We start from the raw sequence: 23,747 nt of genomic DNA on the forward strand, positions 1-23,747 counted from the left end.
GCATGTCCCTTACTGGGGATCAAGCCTGCAACCTGGGCATGTGCCCTTGACTGGAATCAGACCCAGGATCCTTCAGTCAGACTGACACTCTACTCACTGAGCCAAACCAGCCAGGGCAGGGGAAATCATCTTTAAACAAGAAGTCAGGAAGTATTAAAGGAGTTGTATTTTCTAATTAAAAAAATATTTTTTGCTCCGAAAGTCCATAATCCCTAGTTCATAAGATGTCTTAGGATTAAATCACATTAATGGTAAAATTAGTTTATCTTTTACAACATACATATAAAAGATAATCTCAAAAAGGCTCATTTCCTACACAAAGAAAGCAATTCTGACTTTCAAAGATCTGTCCTCTTTTTCACAATGCTGGAAATCTTGTTCTAGTATTTCAACTGAAACTCCTATTCTCTGAAAGGTGCCAAACAGGCACTGAGGACATGGAGAGGACAAGAATGCTACATGCTTCTTTTACAAGTAGCTGCAAACTGACTAGCATCTACACAAGAACAAATCATCATGCTATTTTAGGAAAGGACTCTGGAGATCAGAGCAGAGGGACCACTGCGTTAGACATGCAGGCTCTCCACCACGCCTGCTATTCTCTGACAGGCATGTCCTTTTGATTTTCACAGGAGACCTTGCCCATAGAAGACACAGTTTTTAAACAGAGATCTATCCTCAGTGATGAAAGAGTAGTTCCAATTAGGGTAGATGTCAAATAAAGCACTAGACTTAAGACTTGTAAGTACATACATTAATTTAAAACAAAGTTATCTGTACAACATGGTGTATAATTGTTAACAAAGTAGATAGTTGTAGCTCTATATGGGTCAAGAAAAAAATCAAGTTGCTTTTAGATTAACTAAATCTTGTTGATAGGAAAAAATGGGATTGGGGGACACACCAACTTTTGGCATCTCCACGGTTACCATATAGGAATCAATTTTATTATATTTTGATTGTTTATCATATTGAAGGCCCTAAACCCACCTTTCTGCCTCTGAAAATACATTACTAATATTTTCCAAAGTGAAAAACCTCAAGAAAACACCCACATTCTTATTAACCAAATATTTAATTTTCAAATATACTTAGAGCTACTGAACAGTTTTCAGCATTCAAGTACTATTTTAACCCAGTACTCTAACAACCTTTAAAAAGCCTTGGAACCCTTCTTGAATTAAACAGGCAAAAAGCTGTGCTCACTCTGGCTAAGGTGGCTGAGCAGGGAAGGGCAGATGGGGAAGGAAATCCAAGCCCCTGGGGTCTCTTTTTCTCTGTCACTTCCCTAGTCGATTTGCACAGTCTCTGTCTACTTTATTCTGCATTAATATGCAGCTCCTACAGCATGTGAATTTTTAAAGTTCCCATCCACCCATCCATGATCCGTTCTAGCTAATGTAACTACATATGCTGCATATAGATAAATGTTTGTGTGACTGCAAGTCTACTTTACATATACATTTACATTTTTTAAAGATTTCTTTATTGATAAAGGCATTATATATGTGTTGTTATTTCCCCATTACCCCCAACCCCCATTCATGCCCTTACCGCCCTGTTGTCTGTGTCCATTTATTAGGCTATGCAGGCATATAAATCCTTTGGTTGATCTCCCCACCTTACCTCCACCGTCCCCTACATTCCCACTGAGGTTTGACATTCTGACTGATGTTTCTCTGTCTCTGGATCTGTTTTTGTTTATCAGTTATGTTGTTCATTATAGTCCACAAATGAGCAAGATCATGTGATATTTATCTTTCTCTGCCTGGCTTATTTCACTTAGCATAATGCTCTCCAGCTCCATCCATGTTGTTGCAAATGGTAAGAATTCCTTCTTTTTTACCACAGTGCACAATTTATATACTTGCAATGGTCGACATCAAATTATCTATATAGATTATCCCTAGATTATTATTTACTTATTCAACTTTATTGAAATATAATGGACATAAAATGCTGTCTAAGTTCAAGAAGCGCAATGTGTTGATTTGATATCAATTTTTATATTTGGCCATTTCTCTAGGCTATGCCTATGACCAAACTACTCAGTATGGGAAGAAATGTAAGGTCATTGTACAATAAACTTAAGCAAAGGATAGTTCTGAGTTGTGAAACACAATGATTCCTCATACCAAATTCAAATGATACGTAGGTTTCCACAGCTTGGTGACATCTGCGTCATTAAGTTTGTGATCATATTTGACAGTGGACGATGACCAGCCTTGTGTGAACTATAACACGGGGGTTTGGTTACCTGGCTCGAGTGAGATCCAGAGGTTTGGTAGCAGCTTGCCTTATCTGGCAGCCATTGAAATAGAGCGAGTCCCCATGGGCATAAGGTGCCAGCTGCCCACAGCCGCTTCCTATCACTCCGCCTTGAATGGTCTCCCAGTTTGCCTCGGTGACTCTCGCTGACTCAAAATTATCTTTAATATAACTGGGAAGATCACGACTGAAAACAGAGCAATCATCACCTAGAAGGAGAGGATTAAGTGCACAAATTAGCGGCAACAAGCAGAATGACCAAAGATTAGGAACAAGTATTCAATCTCATATTTAACCCATTGTTGTTGCTGAAAGAATGACAAAATACCCAGCACATATAGACTCCCTGAAATAAATGTTTCCCTTTTATTTTAGCAATTATTGGCTAACTTTGTTGAAATAAACCCCAATATCTCTGAGTCAGTGTTCACTAAAATAAGTAGTTGCTAATCTACTTCTTGCTCATGTGAACCCATATTTAAATACCACACAGCATCTGGCTGGGCCTGCATACAGACCAATGGTGAGTCTTAGTAGGGAGCTTCCTTCTTGGCATGAGAGGCCAGCCTAATATCTTCCCCCTAGCATGATTCTGCAGCAGAAAATAAGATAAATCATATTCTTGTTCTTCTAGCCCTATACTTGAGGATTCTTCAGAGCAGAGTCTGTATTTCATTCATCATAGGATTCCAGCACCTAGCCCAATATTCAGCAGGTACAAGACATTCACTCGTGAAGCTGGGATAAGTAAATGCATAATGAGTAAACTGGACATGTCTCTCAGAGACCACTGAGCTGAAACACTCACATTAGATAAGATAGTACATTTCCTATTGATTTCAACAGCCCAACTTTCTGAAATGCCCACAATAGTCTAAAATGAAAAGGTCACAGAGCTCTGCTGGATCAGGGGCGAGGGAAAATTCCAGACATCCAGGACTCCTTGTGAGACATCTGATTTTGTCATTTGCCTCAAGATCAAATTCCTCAGCTAATACACAGCCAGATCCTCCAGTCTCAGCAGGAATGAAACCAGGTGAAAAAGATGACCGCTAAGTAATTTCTAATATCAGAGATATGCAGCAGCCTACATTAATCACACTCATTTTGTTTGCAGGCAAGGAAATAGCATCAACCAAGAAATCTTACTAGATTCTACTCCAGAATTCAAATCTCTGGCCTCTTTCATTGCATACTTGGATAAGTTGCAAAACTCTGGCCCCCCCGCTGGATAAATCTCTCAGTATGATAGACAGCAAGGCTGACTGGGAAAAATAACATGAGCATCAGCCTCTATTCTGACACTTACTAGCTCTGTGACCTTAGGCAAGTCACTTGTCTCAGTTTCTTTATCTGTAAAGTGGGAATGACTATAATTAGCTAACTTATGGAATATCATAAACACTAAACAACTCTGCCAAATGATTGGTGGACATGGTATAACTAGCAAAGCATAAGACAAAGTAAGGATTCCTTCAGAAGAGATTTCTTGAGCATCGCTATATGATAAGAGTTAAGCTCTGAGAATAAAACAGTGATTATATAAAGTGAACTTTGTAACAACAGAGGCAGAAATATTGCATTAGACTCCCAGGAGTGGGGAGCCTTTCTCTGCCAAGGGCCGTTTGGATATTTTTAACATCATTCACTTAATATAATTCACTTAATATAAATTTCCGTTGCTGTGAAAAAAGGTCCTATATTTATTGAATTCAGAGTCCTGTCTGCGACTGCCTTGGCAGGGCCAGAGCAAATGATTTTTGGGCCAGACATCCCCCACCCCTGCTGATTAGAGGACAGCAGGACTGCAGGCCGACAGAGCAATGTTTGATGATGTCAGGAGCTGAGGAGCTACTCTGTCCCAAGGATACTCCAGCTCCTAAAAACTCAGGCAGTAAAAATGTTTTTCCCCCAATCTTCTTTTTGAGTTATGAAGGCTTTTTAAAAATCTTTTTTCGTGATTGAGTAACTTGGGAAACAGAATGTCTTAAATTGTCAGCTACATCTTGGGAGGGCAGTGGCAGCTGCTGTTGGGAGAGGCTAAGAGAGAGAAGGAATACTGGCCAAGTAGCCACGGATAGGCAGCTAGGCCAGGGAGGAGAGAGGTCCAGAGTGGAAATAAAGTATGGGAAGCAGGGAATTGTATGGAAGATGGGAAAGGTGAGGACCTATTGAATTCCTGAGTGGATAAAACCTGCGTGAAAAAAATACCTCAAGGAACATAGCATGGAATTATCCTTGATGATTCATTCCAAAGATAAAGAACTTTGTAATCAGAGTGTGTCATCTATCCCCAATCCCTCTGGCTGGAGTTTCTACCCATTTCCTAGGGCCTTTGTATCGGTGCTGAGAGAAGGAGAACACCGTGCTCTCCTGGATTGAAAATGGCAGCCCGGGGTCCAGACCTTGGAAGCTCTCGTCGCAGATGCAGACGGCGCCGGTGGTGCAGTACCCGTGCCCGCTGCAGAGCTTGGGGCAAGCCTCTCCGATGTACACATGGTCAATCGCCCAGCTTTGCTTCTCAGCTTCTTCCCCCTTCTGGATCCAGCGGAACTGTGTTGCACTGAAAGTCCCACAGAGAACAGGAGGCATTCAGAGGCTGCTATTTCCCATGGCTGTGCCCAGCCTCTGACCGTGGCAATGGGGACTATTTCTGAGAAAAGGGCTTCCCAAACTTCTCCCATAAGCACTAGCTCACAGAGGTGAGTGAATGTCTACTCCTCAAACGTTGGGAATATCCCCCAACACACTATTTTGGAAGTTTGTGCCTCTCTAAATTTTTTTTTCTGTGTATTTTCTCTTCTAGTCCATTAGCCTGTGCCCATTTTTTTTTTCCTACAGAGATTTATCATTTTCTAAATCTTTGAGTAAAATGAATTTTCATAACCCGACCAACACTGCATACCCCAGAGGCTGTTTGTATCCGGATTGAGTGCAGCCTTTGGGAGCACAGAACACAGGGGGAGATATGCTGCCAAATCCAGGTTTTTAAGGATCTGTGATTGGGGCCTATGAATGAGTTTGGCATGTGTAATGGTCTTTAGTCCAAAGAAAATTTGAGATCTATGAGTCCTCTACACTATGACCTAATTTCTTCCTATTTCTTCCTATTTCTTCCCATTTTGAGGCAGAGGTTTGTGAGGGGAAGGAGAGAAGAGGGGACAGGGTACTAAGGCTACAACTAAAACTCCAGCCTCATTAACTGTTTCTCTCAGCTCACTGTTTGAGCTCGGTAGGGATTGCCAGGTAATCCTGCAAAGTTTTCCTTAGTGTGCGACCTACCTGGAGGAGACATGGTCAGGCAGCTGAATGGTGATTCTCTTCCAGCTCGAGCTGTTGACAGCATTGTAGATGGTGGCTTCATGGAACTGGAAGGGGGAACAGCCAATGCTGTTTGAAGAGGATGGAAGGCATTGGCTCTGGACCAGCTGCCAGGAATCAGATCTGCAGAAACCAAAGAGGTTGCATTAGACAACTCAGGAAAAATATATGACCTGTCTAATGTGGACATAATGCTTTGGGTTGGGTTAAAATAAGATATTTCAATGTCCTATTTCTTATACATATTTATAATTACAGACACCAAAAAGAAACTTGAAAATAACTGCACACAAGTTCTATTCTAATTCTTTACAAGCAGATGAATATATTTACAGAGAACAGAATAAAATAATAGCATTCAAAGTGCTGAATTCTAATGGCTTCCTCTCTCTGATATTGTTACCAGAAACTTACCTGGAGTTGACTGACAAAATTCTTGGTCTTACCAAACTCAACTCCCTATAACTTAAAATGTGGTGGTGGGAGTCAGGCCTATCAGCACCCCTTGATGGTAACTGTTCTGTGTCAGTTTTTTATTCGATCTGGCTACTATGATTAGGAGATGTGACTGGCCAAAGTATATTCATATCTCTCATTGACTAAAATTTTCATTTAGGTTGGTTGAAAATGAGCAACATTTGTCCTACAAATGTAGTATTTTACTTATTTTAAAATATAAAGTTTTTTTTTTTTTTTGCTGCAGCCTAGTATAAAAATAGACTTTCCTTTATTTGAAGAAACAATGTGAAATAAGATGTGTAAATTTCATATGCATGAAATTTGTACATGTGAAATACACAGGAGCTGACACTTTTATTTTATTTTTATTTTTTTAAATATTTTTATTGATTTTTTACAGAGAGGAAGGGAGAGAGAGAGCTAGAAATGTCGATGAGAGAGAAACACCGATCAGCTGCCTCCTGCACACCCGGTACTGGGGATGTGCCCACAACCAACGTACATGCCCCTGACCGGAATCGAACCTGGGACCCTTCAGTCCACAGACCGATGCTCTACCACTGAGCCAAACCGGTTTCTGCCAGGAGCTGACACTTTTAATACAAAATATTGTTCTTGTGTAAACGGTTGCCCTAGAAGTAGACAACCATTTGAACTGTGTACTCAGCTTTGGAGGAAATGTAACAATTATTTCACAAACCTTGCATCCTTAGTGTACTCCAACATCACGGAATGAGGGTCACCACAAGAAGTGGCTTCACAACCCACTACAATCTAAAAAAACACAAACAATCAATGTGAACCAGGCAGGATTAAATAATGTCTGCATTAAATAGAAATCCCATCAGTCTTTATTATGATTACTAGTCAAAAAACACTCATCGGAGCTTTTACAGAGCAGTCTGCCAGAACACAAAGAATACATTCTTTTTTTTTTTTTTTTTTAAATATATTTTATTGATTTTTTACAGAGAGGAAGAGAGAGGGATAGAAAGCTAGAAACATCAATCAGCTGCCTCTTGCACACCCCCTACTGGGGGTGTGCCCGCAACCAAGGTACATGCCCTTGACCGGAATCGAACCTGGGACCTTTCAGTCCGCAGGCCGACGCTCTATCCATTGAGCCAAATCGGTTTTGGCAAGAATACATTCTTTTGACTTCAGCTAAAGACATGCAATTTTGCATGGAGATGAGAATTAAGGTTAAATAAGTACTATTCCTATTTACTTAATTAATATAACATATTAATCATAAATTTAGAGACTATAAATTGGCCAAAAGGGAAGTTATATTAGAAGAATTAATGGAAAGAAACTCAAAGTATTACTGGTTCAAAACATTTTCATTGATATCCTAATCCTTGATGCTACTATTTTTATTTATAATTTAAAATAGCAATTTTTAATGACCTAAAATTCATTCTCAGCGTTTTTCCACTTCCATATGAATAAAAGTTTTGCATATTACTTATGCTTAAGCATTTGAATAATCAATAATGCACAAATACAATAAAAATTTGGTGATTCAAATTTAAGTCCTAATCATCTACTTAATCAACAAGTCCTATTTCAGGGTTATTTTTGGAGAAGGTTAGTCATAAAAATTTTAGGCCATACATTCATGAATAAAATAACTCTGGCTTCAGAGAGAGTATGAAATATATTCTGATAGTGAAAATGAAAATCATAAAAGATATAAATAAAATGCTGTGCTGCTTCATATGAAGGGGAACTTCTATTTAAGAAATAATAATTACATGATGTGATAGAGGTGCTAACTATTGCTATAATGGCAATCATATTACAGTATATAAATGTATCAAATCACTATGTTATACAACATGGATTTACATATGTTATATATAAAATATGTTTTAATAAAAACATCATCAAGTTGGGTGCATGTGAACTGCCCCTGAAGCATGAAAAGAGTGTGAGAGGTAGAGATAGGAGAAAAACAGTTAGGTAGGAGGAGGATTGACTTGTAGTCTGAGGTGTTTGGCCTCAATTTGGTAGTTAATGAGAAGTCATTAAAGGTTTATGAACAGTGGAATGATGCACTCAGAGTTGTGCTTTAGAAAGATCAACGTGAATGTGGAGAGAGATTAGAGGTGGGATGTCTAGTTAATGGACTAGTGGTTTATTAGGGTCAGAATGGAGGTAGTAACAGTGCAAACAGAGCAAAAGGGATTGGTGCTAGGAACACTGAAAATTCAAATGAAAAAATACAGTGAACGATTAGATGTGAAAATTTTAAAGACTACTTTAAAATTTAAAGTTGGTGAATAGGTGAAAGGTAGTGCCATTAATAGAAACAGGGAAATCAGTAAGAGGAGTTGGTATGGGGAAGGAAGATATGAAATTCATTATTAGCCATGTTGAGTTGAGATGCCAACAAAACAAAGGTATGAAAATGTACACAAGCTATTAAAATACTAAATTAATTGTGGTACCAAGTCAAGGTTGGCCATGAGGATTTGAGAGCTGGTCATATCTTTAAGACCTGAAGCCAGGGATGAGTGATATTTCCCATGGCAGAATGTCTATGTGGAAGAAGAAAGCTGAGAAGTACTGGGAAATGCTGACATTTAGAGAGGTGAAGGAAGAGGAGGAGTTAAAAAGGAGATAGAAGTAGGTATCAAGAAGATAACAGAATTGGCAGAGAACCCAGAAGCCAAAGGGAATGGCTTGGAGAGGGCAGGGACGGCAGTGCCAAATGGCACAGAGAGAAAAGGAAAGATGAGGAATGAATGGAAGCTATCAGATGTAGAGTTTAGGAAGTTTTTGGTGACTTTTAAAAATGTAGCTTTAGTGATACTTTATTAAATTTCTGGAGACAATTGTTTTTAACAAATTGATTTTGTAAGAGAAAAAAACATTAGTCTCTTTAGTACCAGGTTGATAAAGGCAGCAAAAGAGGAGGTCCCAGTCAACTTAATCAAGTATGATGATTTTGATATTGGCTAGGTAGAAGGAAACCCTTATTCTTAAAGGATTAGAATGACTGGATATGACCTATGACCCCGAACAACCTTCATGCCCCTATGTTAAAGATAATCCTGAGGGAATGGTAGCATTTGGGGAGCTTGCCTCACCCTCTGGTCTCTGAAGGAGAGTTAACATGGAGTTGAAGAAAAAAAGAGTGAATACTTTTTTTCTAGTAGATCTGAAGAATTTTTTCATCTTAAAAAACGGAAACTCTTTATTCCTTAAACAAGTCTATATTTCTTCTACTAACTATCAGTACATTTTTATTTCTGCTAATAAGAACTCTTACTATTAACCATCATTGTAGCACATCTCTTTAAATAAGGGCATTAGAACAACTGTTTGTCTTTAAAATGATCTAATAATAAAGTGCATTTCTGTAATGTCCTTTCCTTTAGTGTGTTTTGCAATAATATAGGCATCAATTGATAAATTGATGTTGCTTTTTTCTCTCTATCTGACTGTTATCTTCTATGCCTTCCCTCACATCCTTCTATATTTATAAATATGCACTTAAAAGATTTGTGAGTCCTTAAAAATCTTTGAGGATTTGAAAGTTGCAACTGGGCTAATGTATAGGTTTGTGTTTGGAAGTAAGAGACAAAGGAAAATGGAAAGAAATAATAAAAAAGGATAAATAAAGAAGCAAAGTGGCTTGATATATGAAGTAGGTATATAATAAGAAAAGTGGGAGGAGAGAAGAAAAGTGGGAGGGAGGGAGGGTTGGAGGAAGGGAGATATATATACACACACACACACACACACACAGACAACTATTTCCAAGGTTTGGAAAAGTAAATTCAAGATTACATATCTGAGATGTAAAGATACAGTTACATTCTTTGCTATGTCCCAGTATACTTATAGATTTTATATATGCTCCAATAATCCTATCTGATAAAAACTTTGTGAAATATTACTTCTTTTATTCATCAGATAAAGTCTCTTATAATGAGTGAAATAAATCAATTCCTTATCCTTGCCCAAATAAGCATTCTCTCCACATCCCCTCTCGCAAACATAATGCCATCCTCTTTGTGGAAGGGCCACTTCCCTTACCTTAAACTGCATCATGTACCCTGGCTGTATGATGAGCTCTCTGGAGGAGAGCACATTGTGGGTTTTATCTTTCTTTTTATTTGGCCAGTAGAGGTGGAAGGAGGGGTTGCCACAGAATCCTGCTGTCCTTACTGCATTAGGGTAAAAACTCCAGTTTTCTTCATGGGAAGTGCCTTCTGTTAAGGTAAATTGGAAAGAATATGGCATGTTATTCTCTTGAGCTGACTGGCTTATTGTTGAATTACTTGAATATCTTATACTCTAGCTTTCTATTTACTCTTTAAGATGTATTCTTATTCTACCGTTTCCCCGAAAATAAGATAGTGTCTTATATTAATTTTTTTCTCCCAAAGTTGCGCTAGGTCTTATTTTCAGGGGATATCTTATCTTTCCATGCGCTAGGTCTTATTTTCGGAGGATGTCTTATTTTCGGGGAAACACAGTATTTAATTGCTATAAATATAAATCCAAGCTGGGAAATCAAATCTAGAAAAGATTATTAACTACTGGTACTTAAAACGATTACCCAACTTTTAAAATGTAATTGCTATTTTGCTTGCCAGTTTATTTTGATCATTAGGTTCCACATATACATAATCCATGGACACAGGAAATAGTATGGTGAAGGCCTAGGGAAGGGGTCAATGGGAAAAAAACAAGAACAAAAAACAAAGGGGACATCTGTAATACTTTCAATAATAAAGATAAATTAAAAAATAAAATGTAATTGCTAGTCTGGGTGACTTTTACCATTGCAAAATGATTCTTGGTATATTTAAAAAAAAATTCTTTATCGTTAAAAGTATTACACAAGTCTCTTTTTTCCCCATTGACCTCTTCCCAGCTGCCTCACCCCCCAGCACATGCCCTCACCCCGCTACTATTTGTGTCCATTGGTTTTGCTCGTAGGCACACATACAAGTCCTTTGGATGATCTCTTACTCCCTCACACCCTATCTTCCCTCATAGGTTGGACAGTCTATTTGATGCTTCCATGACCTTAGTTCTATTTTTGTTCATCAGTTTATGTTCTTCATTATATTCCACAAATAAGTGAGATCATGTGATATTTATCTTTCTTTGACTGGCTTATTTTGCTTAGCATGATGATCTCCAGTTCCATCCATGCTGTTGCAAATGGTAATAATTTCTCCTTTTTTACAGAGGCATAGTATTCCATCATGTAGATGAACCACAGCTTTCTAATCCACTCATCTGCTAATGGGTACTGAGGCTGTTTCCAAATCTTAGCTATGTTAAATTATGCTGCTATAAACAAGGGGTGCATATATCCTTTATGATTGGTGTTTCTGATTTCTTGGGATATAGTCCTAGAAGTGGTATATTACTGGGTCAAATGGCAATTCCATTTTTAATTTTTTGAGGAAACTCCATACTGTTTTCCACAGTGGCTGTACCAGTCTGCATTCCCACCTTTGTGCGAGGGTTCCTTTTTTACTCCACATCCTAACCAGCACTTGCTGTTTGTTGTTGATAGCCATGCTGATGGCATGAATTGGCACCTCATTATTGTTTTGCTTTGTATCTCTCGAATGATTAGCAACTTTGAATATGTTTTCATATGTCTCTTGGCCTTCTTTATGTTCTCTTTCAAAACATGACTATTTAGGTCCTTTGCCTATTTTTTGAGATTCTTGGTATACTTTTAACTCAATGTAATGTATACCTCTACAGTAAAGAAATTCCTAAAGAAACTAAAATTATTTTGGGGTATTAAAATTTCAAATTTTATTTGGAGCTATACATTTCATCTTTAATAGGATTTATTAAATTCTCAGTTGACATTTCAACAAGCCACCAGCCTTGAAGATTGATAAACTATGGGGAAAAACAATAGGTATCATTTGTTGAACACCAAATATATGCTAGGCACCGTTCTAAATTTTCTTATAGTAATTCATCCAAAAACACAGACAAACAGCTCACAGGAAAGACTGTTCAATGTCTTATTTCTTACCATCATCAAAAGTGTCAACCAGTTGACTGGGATTTATCTCTGCTCCACCAATCAAAATGTTGTCTAGTGCCCACTGAGCACGCTCCACCCCAGAGACCACAAGTCTGTTGCTGATCACAAAAGGCTGCCACCAGCGAAGCCGAGTGGTGTTGGTGAGGGCATCTTCAGGAAGAAGTATGTAGTCATGTCTAACAGAAATGTATTTCTGATAATCCATCTCATGGAGCAAAGTCCAAGTAATTCCTATAACAACAGATAAATCAGCATAATAACATATCTGGGAAAAATCCCCACAAACCACTGGTGTTCTGCAGTTACTGCAAGCTTCTGAAAAAAAGTCTTCAACTAGGCAATGAGAATTTATTTCATTCACTTTAATGGAAAGGCTCTGCACTTATAAATATTATTGCAACACGAGGCTGATGATTATGAAGGGAAGGTTATTAAGAAATACTTGGCCAAAGATAAAAACTCTAAACATGATATATTTTTTGCCTTTAAAAGTTTGTGCTAGATTCCTAATATGTATTATTCCTCATGAATAATGAGAAACATCCACGTTTTGCATGCTTTTAGACAAGAACTGCTATTATTAAAAAATATAGCCATTACAATTCTATGCAATTTGTGGTTTACTGGACTGATATGAATGTTCCCTTTTAACAACTGATATGACTATAGATGGGATGTTTAAATTATTTAAGAAAACACCTTTTGAATATGTACTTAGGCCATCTATTTATATGCTAGTTATTAAGAATATTTATCTGCTAAAGCTGATTCTCAAGACCTCATGGCATTACTTCTGGTTTCAGCTACTTCCAAATAATAAAACAGAATTTGGCTAAAATAATTTATGACACACTTGCAAATTCAGACTATCTTCTTTCACAATTAATGATGTTTTTAGAATCTTGTAGGTTCTCTTAGAATTTATTACACATATCTTCACATGAAAGCTTCTTAAAACACTAAAATGTTTTAAAAATGATCTTTTACTTGGAAAACTATATAAAATTATTTTAATGGTATAATTTATAATCCAGCTTCAGTGAAGCATAGAGATTTTTTCTTTACTCATAAACTTTGGAGATTATTTATTTAATATATTATTTATTTTCCTTAATTGAAAAAATTTTAAATTACAGTTAACATTCAATATTATATTAGTTTTAGCTGTACGGCACAGTTGTTAGACATTTACATAACTTATGAAGTGATCTCCCGATAAGTCTGTCCCCTGGACTCCATACAACTTTTTAATGTGATTTCTATTTTGTTCCTTTATTTGGTAGGATTTTGCTAACACAGAAGTCACATGTATGAAATGTGTAACACAACTAAAATCCGTAAGTTTCACTATTCTCTTTGCAAACACTTTTCTGAGGGGCACTGGATGGAATTTGGGAATCTGCTCCAAGGTATGGCTTTCACCCCTGAAACATGCCTCCATCGGTAGAGTAGTCCAACAGCACGCCTTCCTTCCGGCAGATGGGCCGATGGCAGGAGGTCATGTTGTTCTCACTGCCGATGCGCCCCCAGTATTGCAGGAATCTGAATGCAAGCACACATTATCAGTCAGAATAGTAAATTAGAACAAATACTCTACTCATGTCCTGGATAACAACCTTCTCCCACATGTGCTTCTTGCTTTGGGGCCAATGTGCTACATTGTGATGAAAATAAACTCAACATGACTTACTTTGCCCCTCTGAGATCCAAATCTTGAGTAATAGCTTGTCTCACAGTGGATCCCCCAAAATATAGTGCAGTGTCCTCGGCAAGAATTCCACATTCGGTACAAGTACTCCCACCTTCTAAGGACATCCATAAATCAGGCTTGATCTCTTCACTGTCAAAGCGTTCCTTCAGAAAAGTCTGGAAAAAAATAAGTAGCATGTGGTTAAAAATAATTTCAGATAATAACTATGGAATAGTTAATTCAGAATTAAATCTTGGACTTTAAGAAGTAGAGCTGATGCTCGGGTGGGGCTGGCTCAGGGGTTGAGTGTTGATCTATGAACCAGGAGGTCGCATTTCGATTCTTGGTCAGGGAATGTGTCTCATATTCAGGCTCAATCCCCAGTGGAGTCATGGAGAAGGCAGTCAATTGGTGATTCTCTCTCATCATTGATGATTCTATATCTCTTTCCCTCTCCCTTCCTCTCTGAAATCATTAAAAAAATAAAATAAAATAATTGGAGCTAGTGTTAAATCATTTTCAAAGGATATTAAAAAAGGGATAGTTTCACATATTCTTTTCAATCATAGCGTAAAGATCATTTAAACTTAATTAATGTTTAATAATTAGAATTTAAAGTCTAGAGAGAATCTTAAAACAATTATAAGGTTGAGTAGAGTAATACTCCTATTTGTAAAATGTTACTTAAGCATATACTACCAAATTATGTTTATTTAAATGGTTTATAAAAGTAGCATTATAATTTATTATAACATTATGAAACATACAGAGAAGATAATTAAAAATTAGGGTTTATTTTGGCTACATTTTGTGTAAAATTATTTCCTCTCCTCACATCATAGCAAAATCTTGATTATTCATTTTTCCCATGGTATATGGGAAATATGGGGGGTAGTCTTATACAGCGAATATATGCCTAAATCTTGATTATTCATTTTTCCCATAATACAGTTTTGCATTGGGTTGAGGCACCCAATGTTTTCTAATGGTAGAAATATATTATGGAAATATTTTGTTATAATTATTATTGCAGCAATTATACAGAAAAACTATATACTTCCCCCCACTTATTTAAGAGAGTTATCTAGTTGTTATCTTATTGTGTAGTTGAAATGATTTAAATAGATCTTCTTCAGACTTAGAACATGATCATTTCTATGTTAAAGATGTGTAGTCATATGTGAACCTTACCTCGCTGATGTTAGCAAATCAATGCAATTTTAAAAATTTAGGTTTACATGTAGTCTGAAGACATGTGTTGCTAACCATGGAAACTCTCATTAGAAAGATTTGAATCATAATATAGGTTTGTACAATTTGTAATCCATCTGAAGAATGCTAATGAAATTTGAATGTCATGAAAGAAACTAGATATTTTTTTTTAGTTTATTCATTACTTGTGACTATGTTTCTTACGTTATAATACAGTATTTATATACTTTGCTCTACAGTCTGGTGTATTTGTGAATTGTGTAAATTGTACTAGATCTTGATCTAAGAATCCTACCGTATTTTCTGGCAAATAAGACAACCCCCTAATTTTACAGTTAAAACACAGGTTTAGGCTTATATTCGCTGTATAAGACTAACCCCCACTTCCGAGGCAACACCGGTTCTTTTTTTAATAGACCGCCTCTCTGACTCTGACCAATCTGAGCAGGCTTTTTACTAGAACACAGCGTAGCTTCGGGTACAGAACATGTACACTGTGTTCTAGTAAAAAGCCTGCTCAGATTGGTCCGAGTCAGGGAGGCGGTCTATTAAAAAAAAAGAACCGGTGTTGCCTCGGAAGTGGGGGGTAGTCTTATACAGCGAATATAGGCCTAAACCTATGTTTTAACTGTAAAATTAGGGGGTTGTCTTATACGCCGGAAAATGCAGTATGACATTTTTTAGTTTCTACCCAAAGAATTTATTTCCTGGGGCCTCCAAAGAACATTGTATAAATTATTAGTTTCACACGTAAACGGGATCTTAAGTCAGGGCCTACAATTCGAGTCCATGCTCCATCAGGGACTTTGACATTACCTTCAGAGTGTGAGTCAAGTAGCAGTTGGGCCCAGAGAATCCTGGATCACAGATGCACTGTTCCTTTAAGCAATCTCCATGGCCCCTGCAGTTGTCCAAGCATCCAGGGCCCAGGTAGAAATTATCGATTGCCCACTGCATATCTGAGTATTTTTGATAGAACCTAAATCTTACTGGACTATTAGCAACACAAAAGCAGAGGAGTGAAAAACAAGCGTTAACTTTATTCAGGTTCATTTTCCTGTGCATGCATTCAGTGTGCAAGAGAAAAAAAAAACATTTAACATACTCTGAGAGTATGAAATGGATTAATAAAAAATATTTTCTGTCATTATATTTTTCTTTCTAGTCATGGAACTTCAAAGCTAGTTTCATTTAAATTTTATAACATATGAACAAACTTGTAAAACACAATGAAAACACAGTGAAATCTCTATCTCAAGCTATAGGAGCATTTTAATACACACAATTATTTAAAACATTGCATATGAACTTGATTGCATCAAAATTTAGATTCATTAACTGCATTTCTGAAATTGTGCAGAAGGTGAGCAAATCCTTGGACAGAGCCTTGTCAGCATGCACACAGCCCTCAGGTGACTGGGAAACAGAAAGTTCTAAATTCCCCAAATATAATCAATATTCTCAAAGTAACTATGCTAATCAGAAAACAAATTTGAAAGGGTTATATTAAAGGACATTTTCCTGAGATTTTAATTTCATCATTGTTCTCTGCTTTCTGGGAAAAATACAAACCTCATAATTAACTTTCTATTAAAATACTCCACACCATGTTGGTGTAGAGTCCAAAGCGCATGAGGGAACTTTCTGGGTGATATACATGTTCTGTACCTTGGTTCCTGTGGTGGTTACATGGATTACACAATGGTAAGAGCTCACTGCTCTAAACAATTAAGATATGTTCATTTTACTGAATGTAAGTTGTACTTCATTATAAAAAAGAAAAGAGGGGACAGGAGGGAGAAAATGAGGAAGGATGATGTGGTGGCTTCCCAGCATGCATTTTACCCCAGATGAGTCATATGAGATAATCTTCATAATATAATTACTTTATTTATTGACTGAGTCAGGAAAGGGCATTCTTGAGTTAATTTGTACCAATGGTATGCAAGGAAATGCTTGCTCTGGCTCTCTTTGAAAGAAAAAGCAACTCTCTTTTTCTGGCATTGAGCACAGGTAAGATTGCATTCTGTTCCAATTTTCTGAATCATCTATGGTCAGAGGAACCAGCCTGAAGGCTGAGTGTGGCCAATGTGTGAATAGTGGAACAAAGAGTAAGAGTTAAAGAGTAAGAAATAACAATGTCCTTGAACATTGCTATTGTGAATCATTCATCTTTGAATTATTTTCATTATATATATAATAGATTTTTAATTGAGCCCATTTGAATTGGCTTTTCTGTTACCAGCAGTTGAAAGTATCCCGATTTGGCTTCCTATTATGTTAATGAACCAAGCTGTTTAGATTTGTTCCTGAAAACTGTGAATGCTTATGTAGTAAATGATAGCTATAAACACTGGAAAAGCTATGTGTAAGCACATTATTCAAAAGGCTTTATGTATTCTGGTCATATATCATAACTCTCTTTTAAGAGAAAGTTTTTCATTTAACCATGCACTATGATTCATATGATGGAACTTCACCTATCATTTTCTTTAATGTATCTTTTTTCCTAATTTTACAGTTGAAGATAAATCTTTTGGAATTGCCTTAAATTAACTTATCCACAGACTTTTCAGAGAACAGTTTAATCATCTTGGCTCACGACTGATCTAGACTAATTACTTTTCACTGCAGGTACAGAATATAATGCTTTGATAAGAGAAAAATGAAACCTGCAAACCATACTTGTACAAATAGTATGAAGAGTTAGGATTTGTACAAACAGCATAATGAGTTAGGATTTTGCTCCTAGCTTTGTCTATCATGGTTGACAAGGCTGTAATGAGGAAAGCGTATGATGTGTGGTGGACTACAGTCTACAGGTACATTAGGTACCATACACCTTCTCAATTGGCTCCCAGGCCATTTGTCTCCATTTGCAGACACTGAGGTATGTCACATGAAAGGGCCTGCCAAGGTCTGTCTTGACAAGTCTGAGAATTATAATTTGAGATCTTAGCCATTCGTGAGGTCACCAGTTTAGAGAGCCTTTAGAGTTAGGGAGGAAGACAGCATTTTACTCACAATCACACAGACTCTCAGGCTCAACCAGGGTCCCTAATCTACTCCTGGATGGTTGAAACCAGGCTTTATTTTAATTTTCTACTTACTTTCCCACTAAGCTTTCAGGGAGGGGGTAGGTGATCCTTTTCCATCCTTTTGTCGGGAAGAATACAGATGGCTGAGAAACACTTCCAGAGCATTTTGGGTCTGCAGGTAGGCACTGAGGGACCAGATAATTCCAGCTCACTCCGAAGTCAGTAGAATACTGCACATGAATTTGATTTTGAGCAACTTTTTCAGATACTTTGCATCCAACAGAGATCTAATAAACAGAAAACCAAGCTGGTTAATATATTAAACCCATGTTACATGTTTCTACTCTAAGGACTTGGCACAAAAATGTTGCTGATCATTTGATAGTCACTGTACCACATCTATCCTGTATTTTCAGGTTCATTCCTTGTCCTGCTGATGGGTGGGAAAGTTGACATGGTTGCTCTTGGTGACACGTTATAGAAAGTACCAAATATATTGGGCAGGGACTTTGGAAAGAAGCTGAAACCTATGCTTTTGCCATGATTGGCTGATTGCCTGGGGAGGCCTGGGCCCTCTTACAAATTGTTGTTTGTTGTGCTAATGGTCTGGTGCTTCTCTTTGGCAGAATGCTAACAGCTTTACCAAGTTTACTATTTTGTGCTACAATTTATGACTCTCAATAAATCACTTTCAACTACAAGTAAGACATAATGAAGTGGCAACAGAAGGTACTTTGATGGAGGTAGCCATAATGCGGCATTAGTTGCTAATACAGTGCAGGTAACGTAGACAGAATAAATTGATTGACATAAAATCTTAGTCAAAATTAATGCTGGCATTAATGCTATTCATGCCTTTGTCTCCCATGATTTTCTTTCTTCGGAAACATTAACATGCTCTTGTAAAAAAAAAAAAGTAGATATAACCATACTAACTTTAATCTTTTTGTAAAGAAAAAGATTGCCAGTTGGAATCAGTATTCTACATATTTATCAATATTTGCTCTATTAGTATTTAACTTGAGCAGAAGCTCATTTATTCTTATGAAAGGCTCATCCTGAAATAGTTCAGTAGTAAAGTACATTAAGCCATTAAGTTATATAGAGCTGAGTTGTATACCTTAATATTAAATTTTATATTTCCAAGTATGTATTACGTCAATGAAGTAGATGATCTTTTTGTCTCTACAGTTGCTTTTTCATGTTGCTAGTATACGTTTACTTGTGTAATCAAGACCATAACATTTTCACCTTGAACTGCATGATCCAGTTGTCAGTGGGAGTCAGGTCGTGAGTTACTGCATACACTTCTCTCCCATCATGACTGCCACAAATCATGACACCATCAGGGGAGTCACAGAATCGTTCCACTGTACAATCGTCATGGAATAGCCAATGCTCACTCACTTAAAAAAAATAAAGGGTGAACATTTTATGACAAAAATACTTGAGACAAATAAAGTGAAAAGTAAGACCTTGGACACTCTCAGAAACATAAATCACAAATGCACCTGACATGTAGCAAAACTAAACACTTGTCTCTCTTTTTTTTTTTTTAATATATTTTATTGATTTTTACAGAGAGGAAGGAAGAGAGATAGAGAGCCAGAAATGTCGATGAGAGAGGAACATACGTACATGCATACAGCAACCAACGTACATGCCCCTGACCGGAATCGAACCCGGGACCCTTCAGTCCACAGACGGACGCTCTACCACTGAGCCAAACCGGTTTCGGCAACACTTGTCTCTTGATATTAAAACAAGTGACCAAGAAATGTTGGCTTTCTACCCAGAGTTAGAAAACAGAAACAGAAATGAACATTTTCTAAGAAAATAAAATGTCCTATTAACAAAACTATAGAATGTTATTTAAGAGAAATATACTTGACGGCATGAATGAAAGAAAATATTTAGTCATAATGTAAACTAGGAACACTGAGAAAAACAAAAGGGTGATACCCTTTCTCTGTTTCTATACCATTTGGGAATCTGTAAAAGGTTCCATAGTCTACTCTTTTGAAAAGACCCAAATCCAAACTGCATTTCCACTGGATTTTTATTTAGCATCATGAGAAATGTACCTGTAGTTTTGTCCTCCATAAACATGTCAAAAGCAATTCTTCCGACAGGCCCAGCGTCTGCCGGGGAGCGTTCGTGCTGGGGCACTGGGGCACTGCTGAAGGTGTCCAGCATGACTGTCCTCTGGTCAGCAGAGCCTGAGATGAGGACATTGTCGATGGCCCAGTCGTTCTGATCCAGGCCGTCATGTCTCGGCTGCCACCAGCGGAAGCGAGTAGCAATGTCTTTAGCATCAGGAGGGAGAAGTATATTCACGAATCTGTAAGAAAATGATGGTGGGGGTAGGGGGAGTCTTGTCAAAGGTCTCATGTAAGTAAAAGTAATTTACAACTGTGTCACATAGCGAGTGAGGACACTGACTAAAATAATTTTTAAAAACCACAATGAACTGACTTGATCTTATGAAGTCTTTCCGGACACTAAATAAAGGAAATGGAATGCGAACAATTCAAGTATCCCGGAACTGCCACCTTACTTGGCTGCCCCTGAGCTGCCTTAGAAGGACTCTACAATGTTCTGCTTGCCTGGGAACTGTAGACCTAGACTATATGCACTTGGGTAGACATAAGCCAGTTGACTTTTTTATTTTTAAATGTCACCTTGGAGCTAATTTCATCTGTTTCCTTCTCCTGGCTCCTTGATTTCATTCTACGCCCAACGAGCACCAACAATTTGCTCAAAATATGCACACTAGGTTATGGCAGGATAGTTTGAACTCTCAGCTTGACAGTACCAGGCTATAATTACTTTATTAGTTGCGCGTGGTTTGACATTGACTTTACATGTGTACTAAGTACTGTCCAGTGAGAACCATGGGCTAATGAGCCCTGCACGCTTTTCTGACTCAGCCACCAAGGACAGACATGGAAGAACATGGCTCCACGCTCCAACATGAACCTTAACCAGCGAGAAATCAGGTCTAAAACACCCCTCAGTCACAATTATGCATTTAAACCCCAGGGATATGTTAAACCCTTTCAAACGTATATTCACAACTCATAAAGTCTTGTTGAGGAAAATAATTTCCTGAGGTTTATTGTTCTCTGTATAAAATCTCACTTTTAATTCATGCTAATTTACTTCCCTTTACTCTTAATATTAGTGCTCCAGGAAAGGGCAAGGACTATTCTGGGTTTTTTAAATAAGGAATTTAAAATTAGACTCTAGGATTCTTAAGAATATTTAAATTTTATTGTGTTTATTTTCTAGCCCCCAATTCTCTAAAATGGAATGAACCTATATAAATAAATATTTTTTTTCTGATTTCATTTTCCCAAAATGCTGTTGAACTTAATTTCCACAAGCTCATGAATATATATATATATATATATATATTTTTGGTACTGGGTTTATTCATTATTGGTACTGTATTTTATCTTATTCTGGGATTTGAAAACTAGTTGGTCTTAAAAACCCAAACCAGCTGTTTATCCACCTCAAAAACCTCACCTTCATGTGGGTCGGTTTCAGAGGCATCCTCTACTGATGGGTAATGTCAAGGTCCCCATAAGTCCCCATGATTGATTACTGACAGGGCTCACCAAGAATCTTTGCTAATCATACCTGTTATTAGAGATCACAGAGAATACAAACCCAGGTTTGCTGTACTGGTCATAGAAAATTTCCATTAGCAGGTTCCAGGTGATGCCACCATTGACAGAATATTCCAAGAGGACCCCTTGGTTACGGTTGTTTGGTGGAATCAGGCATCCATACATGAAGTAAAATTGGATAAACTCGGCATTGGTGAGGTTTAGATCCACGGTGACTAACAGTCGACTGCAACCCTAAGGAAAAGTAGAATGGAACAGAAGTGATAAGGAATTGTATTTGCACATTATTGGTTTTCTCTGGTTTCATCTTTTTTGTATTTCTTTTATAACACAAGTCACATAATATTAAAATACCCATTTTATTAATTTCTCCTGTTATACTAGCTCCTAGCATGGCTTCTAGCACACTGTAGGTACTCAGCAAATATTTGCTGAAATTTGAAGTTTCTGTATTAGAACTTACAAAGGGCAATGTATCTAAGAAGATTCTCTTTTATTTTCTTATAAGCAAGATGAGAGCTGGAATTAAAGTAATTGTTCTATGTTTTTATTAGACACTAGAAGCCCGGTGCATGAAATTCATGCATGAGGGTTTGGGGTAGTCCCTCAGCCCGACCTGTACCCCCTGCAATCCAGGAGCCCTCAGGGGATGCTGCAATCTGGCCTCCCTCAGCAGGAGGAAACTGGACTGATCAGAGGAAGGTGCTGCCCCCATCACCCTGCTGCTGCTGCCACTGCTGGTTGCTGCAGCTGCCAAGGTTTTTTCATCAAGACAAACTTTATTCCCTTCACCACGAAAAAATGACAACGTTCTTTAGGCATTTTCAAGATGTCTTTCATAGGATATGACAGCTTCCTTCCTTCCTTCCTTCCTTCCTTCCTTCCTTCCTTCCTTCCTTCCTTCCTTCTTTTCTTTTTATCCTCACTTGAGGATATTTTTCTATTGATTTTAAGAGAGTATGGAAAAGAGAGGGATAGACAGAGAGAAACATCAATGTGAGAGGAACACTTCGATTGATTGCCTCCTGCATGAATCCTGACCTATGCCCTGGCCAGGGAGGAGCCTGCAACCTAGATACATGCCCTTGACCAGAATCAAACCTGGACCCTGTGGTAGACAGGATGAGGCTCTATCTACTGAGCCAAACTGGCTAGGAAAGGATATGACATTACTTAGCCCCTCTAGCAGCAGATCTTCTTTTTTTCCTCCAAGAGTGAGGTGGAAAAACCCTAGATCACCTTCTTGGATTCTCATTACATAAGTTACCAAGTACACTATGAGTGGTGTACTTGGAGCTTAGCCAATGAGCTGTCAAAAAGGTGTTTCCTCTGCAGTTCACACACAGAGGCAAGACTGCCAGTGCGTACCAGCAAGCAGTGGCTGCACCCCGGAAGGTAGGGCTGTCCTGCTCCCTGCTTTCTGTGGACCCTGCTCCATCCTGCTGCACGCACAGTGTCCTCCTGAGCTTGTTGTGACTGTTATGGCATCCCAGCTAATTTGCATATTACCTCTCTCTCTCTCTCTATATATATATTTTTTTTTCCAGTTATTCATAGGAAATTATTATAATTAGAGATAATAGTTGTAGTGCTTTTTATTTAAACTTTTATAGCTGATTTGAATATCTCCAATATTAACTCATTAATGTTGGTAGGAAGAGATTTCTTGGTTGAATATATTGTATGAGGAAAACCAGGTCCCTTAGAGTTCTACCTAAGTTAGAAAGAGTATTGTGAACACACACACTGCATTCCTAGTCAGTATGGTTGGTTAAAAAAATCCTATATGCTGTATGTCCTCTTGTTACTCTTGGGCCTAAAACACTGAATATAAATAATATACTTTGTTTGCACAAATGCAAACTCAAAGGTAGGGCATGATAGGGAAATAAAGAACTCACAGTAAATTTGTAATTTAAAAAAAATAGAATAGGGGAAGGAGAGGAGAGGAGAGAGAGAGAGAGAGAGAGAGAGAGAGAGAGAGAGAGAGAGAGAGAGAGAGAGAGATGTGAGAGAGCCATATCAATTGGCTGTCTCCCTCACAGGCTTTACATAGGCACAGGGATCAAACCCTCACCCGAGGTATG

At 37.7% G+C, this 23,747-nt stretch overlaps 1 protein-coding gene across 3 annotated transcripts in view; it reads right to left on the minus strand.

Annotated features, from left to right (window-relative positions):
- RELN (reelin) overlaps positions 1-23,747 on the minus strand; it is a 372,425-nt gene that overhangs the window by 11,696 nt on the left and 336,982 nt on the right. For all 3 annotated transcript variants that reach the window (XM_036429656.2, XM_036429655.2, XM_036429657.2), the window contains exons 49-61: positions 21,701-21,894; positions 20,110-20,366; positions 19,277-19,431; positions 18,098-18,312; positions 15,804-15,981; positions 13,776-13,951; positions 13,521-13,627; positions 12,074-12,316; positions 10,096-10,271; positions 6,749-6,822; positions 5,551-5,712; positions 4,674-4,831; positions 2,258-2,477 (exon numbers count right to left, since the gene is read on the minus strand). In XM_036429656.2, the coding sequence (XP_036285549.1) occupies positions 2,258-2,477; positions 4,674-4,831; positions 5,551-5,712; positions 6,749-6,822; positions 10,096-10,271; positions 12,074-12,316; positions 13,521-13,627; positions 13,776-13,951; positions 15,804-15,981; positions 18,098-18,312; positions 19,277-19,431; positions 20,110-20,366; positions 21,701-21,894 (2,315 nt within the window). The remainder of the gene's footprint in view (positions 1-2,257; positions 2,478-4,673; positions 4,832-5,550; positions 5,713-6,748; positions 6,823-10,095; positions 10,272-12,073; positions 12,317-13,520; positions 13,628-13,775; positions 13,952-15,803; positions 15,982-18,097; positions 18,313-19,276; positions 19,432-20,109; positions 20,367-21,700; positions 21,895-23,747) is intronic.

The sequence above is a fragment of the Pipistrellus kuhlii genome, unplaced genomic scaffold (genome assembly GCF_014108245.1).
Source record: "Pipistrellus kuhlii isolate mPipKuh1 unplaced genomic scaffold, mPipKuh1.p scaffold_m20_p_10, whole genome shotgun sequence".
Classification (NCBI taxonomy): domain Eukaryota; kingdom Metazoa; phylum Chordata; class Mammalia; order Chiroptera; family Vespertilionidae; genus Pipistrellus; species Pipistrellus kuhlii.